At 43.1% G+C, this 8707-nt stretch overlaps 1 protein-coding gene across 1 annotated transcript in view; it reads right to left on the reverse strand.

The window, feature by feature from the left end:
• The window catches only part of FBXO40 (F-box protein 40), a 9681-nt gene extending 1600 nt beyond the window's left edge, over positions 1-8081 (reverse strand). Inside the window, exons 1-2 of the mRNA XM_057380893.1 lie at positions 8000-8081; positions 571-2469 (exon numbers count right to left, since the gene is read on the reverse strand). Of these exons, the coding sequence (XP_057236876.1) occupies positions 571-2469; positions 8000-8023 (1923 nt within the window). The 5' untranslated portion in view covers positions 8024-8081. The remainder of the gene's footprint in view (positions 1-570; positions 2470-7999) is intronic.
• Between the last annotated feature and the right edge of the window lie 626 nt (positions 8082-8707).

Raw genomic sequence — 8707 nt, forward strand, 5'->3', positions numbered from 1 at the left:
TCCAGCAAATTCTATTACGTGTGCAGTGTGATCCGAGATGTTTATAAAGGAAAGTGACCACATGTGATAGGTATCTCAAAGAAACATGACTTCAAAAACACTTTCCAAAGCATCTWTTGGCAACTACAAAGCAATTATCATTGCAACACTGCTGTTATTCACCCCATTCCAGGTCATTCATTGGCTTGTAAAGAACAACAACAAAAAAGTGTGAATTTCAAGGTCTTCAAAAATCCATGTGTAATGCTTAAATATCAGGATTTCTTCATTCCCAGTGCCTACAAATGGTGCACAGGCAAATGGGTCACCCAGAAGAGCTCGGGTGGGGACTTTCAGCTCGTCAGAAAATGTCAAATTACACCTTCATACTTTTGAATGATTGTACTGCACCTTACAGCCCTGGCTCCTGCCAACAACCCCCTTTGCAAATTCCCAACCTCATGAACCTTCCCCACATCTGCATGCTTCTATGCAGCYTTTCTTGCCATTCTTGTGTTTAATCTGAAGAGACTCAGATAAAACTGAGTCTTTTTCTCATGACTCTTTTTTCCCAGTGTCACAGTCACTTGCCTTTTTGCGAGCTTTCCACGCAGTACCACCATGGGAATATCTTTTCTTCTCCCAGACCAGCAGGACCATTCCCCTCTCTTGAAGAAGAGTAGCACAGATGTCCCTCATGAGCACTGACACTTGTGATAGCTGAGATAAACTGAAGCTGTCCAGGAATCCTGCAATRTACTTGAGCACTTCCACTGGGAGGCTGCTCAGCAAGTCCTTATTTCTCCCTCGACTATCCACTATGGAATTGCACTTTCCTGGCTCAGAAAGAAGGGTGTCCACCTCTGGTTTAATAGCAAATGTCTTGAGAGGCTTGCTGTAAATAACCTTGGCCTTAAGGCCCTCAGGGCGGAAGTGATTTTGAACAAAAGGACATCCCAAGTAGGAGAGTGGGCAGCGTTGCTGGAACCATCCATTCAGGCAWGACTGGATATCAGCGTGCACGTTCTTGAAGTGGGATGGGAACTCGTCCCTCCTGAAGAAATGACTGCAAGTGAAGGTGAAAGCTGAACTGCTTTTGTTGTGTCTTCTGGTCACACACTCAGTGTAGAGCTCCATGTGGAGCTCTGGTGGGCTGGTTTCATCCAGAATATCTGCTAGAGCTGCGCTGGAGGAGAAGGGCTCCAAAGGAAAGCTGTATGTCTGTGTTGCAAAATCCACAAAGAGYCCATCGATACCTCTCGCTTCGGAGATCTCATGGCCTTTCAGCTCTTTTTCCAGAGCACACAGCAGCGTGGCTTCAACTATGTTTGTCTTAGGTAGCTCTTCTAGGTTTATTCCCAGTTCTGAGGTATCCACTGACTTGTCTGAAGTTGGCATCTTGTGTCCCAGTGCATCTCCTAGCCTTGCTCTTTTGCCACAGTAACTAACTGGCACTTTGAAGGTGTAGACAGTCTTCACCTCCTGGGCTTCCAAGTTGCCATAGACAAAGTCCTTTTCTCGAGGRGTGCAAGCAGCCATCTGGCCAAAGCGGATCAGCATTCCCCCRTGATGTACCAGGTACATGTTGTAATCAGCGACACCAACTTCCTTCTTCAGCCTCTCCAGGACCCCCTCCTGCCAGGGAGCCAGTCCATTCAGTTCTCTACTCGGTGTTACCTGTTCAGACTTTTGGCTCTTTCCCTCTTCTGCACCATCAGGTCCTTCCTTTGTCTTCTGTGTGGAGCTATCAGCATGAGAGGCTGATGGTGTTTTCTTGGAAGCCTCCTCCACCTTTTGTCCTGTGCTGGTTGCTGAGCCCGTYACCTGGCAAGCCAGAAGCTCTTTGCTGAAAATGTTCTCCCAGGTTTTGTAACTCCCCAGATCCATTCCCTCTTTGTCCTTTGCCAAATTTTCCCGTTCACGTTGGCTGAGCTCAGACAACTGTTCACTGCCCTCTTGGGAACCACAGGCAGCTCCTCCCACAGCACCTGCCTCACCACCCATGGCTTCATCCATTAATTCTTCCAGTTCATCCTTTTTCCTCCACTCTGGAAATAATTCMGCTACTTTCAAAGTCCTGAAAAGTATCTTCTGATCTCTGAGTGCCAAAGCTGTGTCCAGACATTCTTCACTCAAGGTCTCTTTCATAATATTCTTGTGCAGAGTTGTGTCTGAATCCACGTTTGGCCAGCGATTCCACTCCATGGAGCAGCACACAACGCTGGCTGGACAGACCTGGAGGTGTTTCCCCAGCTTGAAACGGGCCATGGAGAAGGGACAGCCATAGGCTGAGTTGAGGCAGGACACCTGCTCCAAGGGGCAAAGTAACCTGTGCTCCTCCTCCTTGCACATGTGGAAGGTGGCCCCGCAGTGCAGGCGGCAGCTGATCACCAGGCACGACACGGAGATCTCAACGGGAGCGCGGCAGTGCCGGCTGAAACAKCGCTCACAGTGCCTGTGGTGCCCAGCGGGAGCTTTCTGGGCCCGCTGCTGCGTGGGGAAAGGACAAAAAGAGAAAAGTTATTGCCTGAAGGAGAGAGGATGGCCACAGACCCTCCATGCCTGTGCTGGGTTTCTGCACATGGGGTGCTCAGATGCACTTCTAGAGGTAAAAAGGCTGTGAGGAAGTGACTGCCAGCCCCATACAGATCACCTGGGATCCCCAGGATACAGATTGCCCTTTAGCAGCACAGATTAGTACACAAGATCCTTACTTTCTAGCCCAGCCAGCCAGGGTTCAGGAACGAGCTTATTTCTGTCCCAGTGTTTTACCAAGCTGCTGAAATCAAGACACAGTGAAGGAACATCCCACTTCCTCAACACTGAGTAGGAAAAAATTATATTCTTTTTTCCCTCTCTAGATTTGGCCTAGGCAGGTTCTCATCTCCCCACAAAGACAAAGAACGTTGCACAAATGAACCTCCCATTGCTCTACACCAGTAAGGTCAAGAGTGAGGATTATCTTCAGGACCCGAGTTCCCAGTGTGGAAACAGCCTAAGTAAAGACTAATTTCCTTGGCCTTCTTTACTCTGCTTTCCTGAGTAACCCTTATACTCCAGTTGTTGTACTACAGAACTAGAGGCTGCTCACTCACTACTTGGAGCTACTTCCCTGGATATTTTCAACCAGTATTAGTAACTTGGCCCAAAGAAGACCTGCTGCAAGCAGCAAGCTCCAGGCTTTTGACTTCCTGCTCCTTGCTATAAAAGCTGTGTTCCAGCTTGGTTCTGGAATCACTGCAAATCTTTGTGGAAGGGAAAAAGCTAATGATAAGGAGGAGCTTGAGTTTTGTTTCCAAACAGGCCGCAGGGTGCTTTTCTTTATGTGAAAATAGCAAAAAGATTTTTGACAAATCTTCCCACCTCACATTTCACGCAGTAGGAACTACCACAGGCCAAACAGMCTCTCATTTGRCTCTGAGAAAAGACAGATAAYGGTAGWAAAATAATTTAGACCTTGTTTTATTTTTCTGCAGGTCAAAGAAAACACAATAGTGCAGCTGTGCTGCAGAGGAAGTGAGCTCAGGCTCCAGGGGAAGAGATGCTACGTGAAGGTACTCTCTGAACTTTCTGTCTGTCAWACCTTCACACCCTGCCAGTGGAAGTCATGAACAACACTGGAGAAGGGAAAACTTGGAAAGGTAATGCTTGTGGGTCCCTGCACTAAAAATCCTGCACAAATGCACACAGCTGCATTTGAATTTGATGTGCAYTAGTTGCTAAGCACAACTTTGTTCCATCTTTTGCAACTTCCAACACTGATCAATACCTGCTTACACCTCTTAATGAATCAATCCCATTCCCTCTCGGCCCTGCAGAATAAAAAACCACATCTTTGGTGGTCCCTTCACTCAGAGACTAACTCACCCTATCAAGATAAGACTCAGTTACCTTCACCTTCACAGGGAAAAAGAGCTCAAGACAGCAATGCAGTAAATAATAATTTGTGACCATTAAAACATTCCCTGCCTTGCCTAGGAAAGCTTCTGCACAGAGATGACACCAGAGTGGCCTCAGCCACATCAAATCCTTAAACACTCATGGTTTGGGRTGGTTCCTGTCCAGCTTTAGGCTGTTGAGTTATATCTACTTTTATTCAGCTCAGAGAAGCAGGAGGTACAGATGGATTTATTTCACATTGGTGGCATCCTTGCTGCTCTCATTCTTGTAGCATTTYGCTGCAAATATAATCTCTAAAAATAGTCCCAGCCATGACTTGCATAAGGTCAGAGGAAGGCTGGGTACATTGCACCGCAATAAAAACATAACTGTGTGAACAATACTTTCCACTGCAAAAGTAACTCTTAGGGAGAAATAATTGATTAAAAAAACTCCCCTACATCAGAGGCATAGGGCTTTTTGTTCTCCAAAACACAGAAAAGACTGATGGCAAAATTTCTGGAGAGGAGCCTGCTTTCACACTGCTTTGCACTGAAATAAACCTCATCCAAATCATGTGTGGAGAAAGAAAATACAGCTTTGTTTATGCAAAGTGACCATATCACACCATTCAGATGCAGAATCTTCCTCATTATTCAGGCATTTTTTAGTTGAGTTTACCTCATCTCTARCTTGTATTTGCTGCTCTTTTCACACAAAAGATATCTATGCCTCTCTTCTCATTGTCAAATCTGTGAACATAGAGGACCRGAAGAAAGGACAGAGAGTTTTTTTCTGATATTTATCAGGGTCTGAATGCTCCTTCTATTCTGCCAYGCCAGTAATCAGGAGCTCTGGATTTGAATTGATGATCTAGCCAGCTCTGTGGTTTAGTTGATTGTATTATTGCAAGTACACAAACTACAAACTTTCTAAACAGCCGAAAGTTTCAAAATTTTTGCCTCTGTAGGTTTGACACATAACCAGAGGCAGGTGACACAGATATGTCAGGTGACAAAACCTTTCTCTAAATTCATGCACTTTTTGATTCCCTGCAACTCGCAACATTTCTTAAGATCTGGGTTAGGAAACAGAAAAAAATCCAACCAGAAATGAGTATTTCAATCATGTTCAAGCTACTGTGTAAAGAAAGAATGCACATTACAGTCCACAGTCTGTCCACTTTGGTAAACCTTTATTTTTAGACCATCGTGACAGCAAATCAAGTAAGGTTTAAAAATATACAGCTGCTATTTTAACTGCAGCAATGTCTGTGTCTGGAGTGGACCTGCTCAGTGATAATAACTTATTATCAGTTTCTCAACCAATTAAAATTTATTTTCAAGGAGATGTATACCTAACTCATTAATGAACCAAATAATATAAGTGTTTTCTCATTTAGTAGGTGCTATATGTGACTCATCATTTGACATATTAAGGTCATACATGGTACCTCAACTCTTTGCACAGAATCAAGGGATGCCTCCCATTTTGAAAAAAATATCAAAAAGAGCCACCAGAAACCCCAGATAATGACCCTGAAGAGTGCCTGGGAGATGAGATTGCAAATGAACATGAAACAATCTTTCTGAATTTTACAACATGCTAACAAGCYCCTAAAAATATCTCATGGAAGAAGTTCACATCTAAATACTGGAGCCAAGAATGTTAAAGTTATATATAATGTTACAACAGAAGGAATGTGAATACTTTTAGGGAAGTGTATAGGGCAGATAGGCAATGTTCTCTTTCTTTTAATCCTCGTTACCAAGTACATAGTGTTTATTTCATTTTTATCATATCGAAATCTTGAGGGGAATACAGTTAATAATTTTCTTACAGTATAAAAATGTTCATTTCAGTATACTATCTTAGATCTGATCATGTTCACAATAATGAATTTATCTTTGCAGTACTAGAGGTGCACTTGAGGCTGAAAAATACTATTGCTTCTCTTGGGCAGATGTAGAATTAAGGTTTAGAAAGATGAAAATACATAGAACTAAATATAGTATTTTATACAAATAAGTAAATATGCTTGTTAAGCATGGAAATGCTCAGATTCTGATATTTCACTTGCAGTTGTATGCTTCCTGCACAAAAACCCTATCAGAGTCAGCTGTAGAATCACATTTTCTAGAACACCCAGTAAAACTTCTCAAAGTGTTTTTCTTTTCCTTTCATGCACTGGTCTTCCTCAATCACTACTTGCTTAACAACCTTATCAAGAAATCAGGCTTGGGTCTCCTTTTGCCAAACAGATATTTTTATTCCTTAGAGCTGAGGACAAAACCACTATGCCATTGGAAACCATACCATACTGCATTTATAGATGAATCTCTGGAGCACAAGTTTTCATAAGTCCTATCCTTAGACACAAAATAAAAAAACAAATCCAAGAATGCCACCACCTGGAATCATGGGGATCTCTAAATAAGTCAAACTCCACAGCTCAACACCCAGAGCAGGGACAGTTAGAGCTTGAGTGACCCTCTTGGCACTGGACACAGTGGGTCACTGTCCTCCGTGGCACTCCTGCCCTGCATTTGCCATTCTGATCTTACACATACAGCTTGGCAGCCAAGCTTTAAATGAAGCAGGCWGTGAGTATGGTACAGCTCAGGGGAGGTGGAAAGGGAGAATAAAAACTGTATCTGAAATCTTCATCGATAACATTAATAACATTCTAATGAGCAAGAGTTACTTTTGAGGTGACCTTGAACAAGTTCATATGGATTTTATAGGGGCACTTTGATTCCAGGGTAATCCTGGTGAACTTCAAATTCTTAGTATAAGATGAGAGGAGTGATAATGTTTTCTGTGAAATAACTGACTTGTTGGATAAGCACATTGATAGAAGGATGAAGCTATGACAATTAGACAGTTACTGCCTTTATTTTCTACCTGAGGATCATCTGGCTGTGGCTCTGGTGTTTCATGCTAATAATCACTATTTCAGAGTTACTGAACAAGTTTGAATTGCTTTATACTGAAAAAAAATGGCTAAGACTTCAATGCATGCTCCTTATTTTCCTTCTGGAGCCTGTTGCTCAGGTTCTCACAGCAGCACACCAACTCCTCCTCAGCTCCCTGTACCTGACATGCAGGACTGTGGAGATCAAGAGAAGCTGTTGCACCATCCAGCCTCACCCTCTCCTGGAAAATCTGTGCTGCCCACAGACAGTAAAGTGGCATCAAAACTTGTGTGATTTTGGACTGGTGACACGGAGCTGCTCTGCTGCTCCTCACACATGGCAGGGTCCCTGTGCTGTCCTTGGTAGAGACACAGCCAAGCAAACTCTCCCTTTGCATTGGTAACTGGAAAATGGATTTGGTTGTTTGAGTTCAGCAAGTGCTTTAAAATAATAGGTCCAGTTTTGTTGCATTTTGAGAAAAAAAAAAAAAAAAAAAAAGTGGGGGGAGTGGGGATGGTCCATACCATGTTTTCTGTTTGGGGCCAGGTTCTATTTTATGCTCTGGAAACAATCTCATTAACATGCTTTTCTCAAAGGTAGAGAATCTCAAAGCTATTGATTAAGATGTAAGTCATAAAATAAAAACAAAGGAGATTCCTGAATAAAAATTGCTAAGCAGGCACAAGATTAAATGACACAGTAGTACWGTAACTCTTGTAATTCTTACTTCATCATTCATTCAGTCTAGACTGCCAAACTTTGCAGTCTCAATCTACAAAATTCATTAGATTTTAAATCTAAGCACTTTTGTTATGAGATTGCTCTTGCCTCTCTTCTGACCTTTACTGTATCTCCTTCTCTCAATTTCATAAAAATTACAGAAATTGAATTTTTGATTTATCATCTGACCTGCTGCTGAAGCTCCCATTTTACGATCAGTATCTTACTTTTTAAAAATCCTGGTTACAACGCTGCAAACTGCAGCTAATTCACTGAATATATTATGGAGGGTTTTTTTTTTGTTTGTTTTAGAATAGTATGTCACAAAAGTGCTCAGTTACCAGCTGCCTCTGTTTTAGGATGTCATTTAAGACACCTCATGATTATTCTATTTCATCTTAATTACCAAGGCTGTTTTGATGATGCCTTGATTTTCATRGCTTGCTACAGTAACCATTACATTGCATAAGGTTTGTAAAAAAAAGACTCTATTTGCAAAGCCTTACCTTGATCATAGAGTCCCTGTGCATGCACTAAACCCTTCTCTCCTGGTTGTGCTCAGCTGGGCTGAAGTGAGGTGGGTGACAGCGAACTGCTAGCAAAGAAAAAGAACATAAGGACACAGAGCAAGCCCAGGCAGAAACAACAAGTCGTTTTTGGATGTTAAAAATAAAACCTGCGCATGTGACCGTGTAGCTCAGCTTACAGATCTGTCTCTTCCACTGTATTTGTTAACACTGTCACTCCTGGAGTGATACTTCACACTCGAGAGGAGAGGAAAAGATCATGCATGAGAGGAAAAGATCAAAACCCTTCCCCAGCCCTGTATCAGCTTCCTGCTTCTCTCAGATGGAGATTTGCCCTTTACAAATTAATACCCTTGGTGTCTACAGCAATTTGTGATTCCTGATGTTGGAATTGTCACCCAAACCCATTGTCACCGATGCAGCAGCTGGCACAGACAGCAGTGCTGGGTTGCTGGTTGTCCAGGCAGGGTGGACAGAGTGGGAATGGCCCAGATTTGAGGAGCTGGGCATATCTGCCTGCTGGGGACCCCCAGGAGACCCCCCAGTTCCAGTGCCTCCACTGCACAGTGAAAAGGTGCCACCAGCCACCAAGAACAAGTTGGAGAGTACAGCACCCACCATCAGCCTTCCACAGCCAAAGCTGGGGAAGCAAAGAGCAAAGGAGAGCAGGAATGTTTTACTGCAGCA

The sequence above is a fragment of the Malurus melanocephalus genome, unplaced genomic scaffold, assembly GCF_030028575.1.
Source record: "Malurus melanocephalus ecotype Western Australia unplaced genomic scaffold, MMel_1.1 scaffold_476, whole genome shotgun sequence".
Lineage (NCBI taxonomy): Eukaryota > Metazoa > Chordata > Aves > Passeriformes > Maluridae > Malurus > Malurus melanocephalus.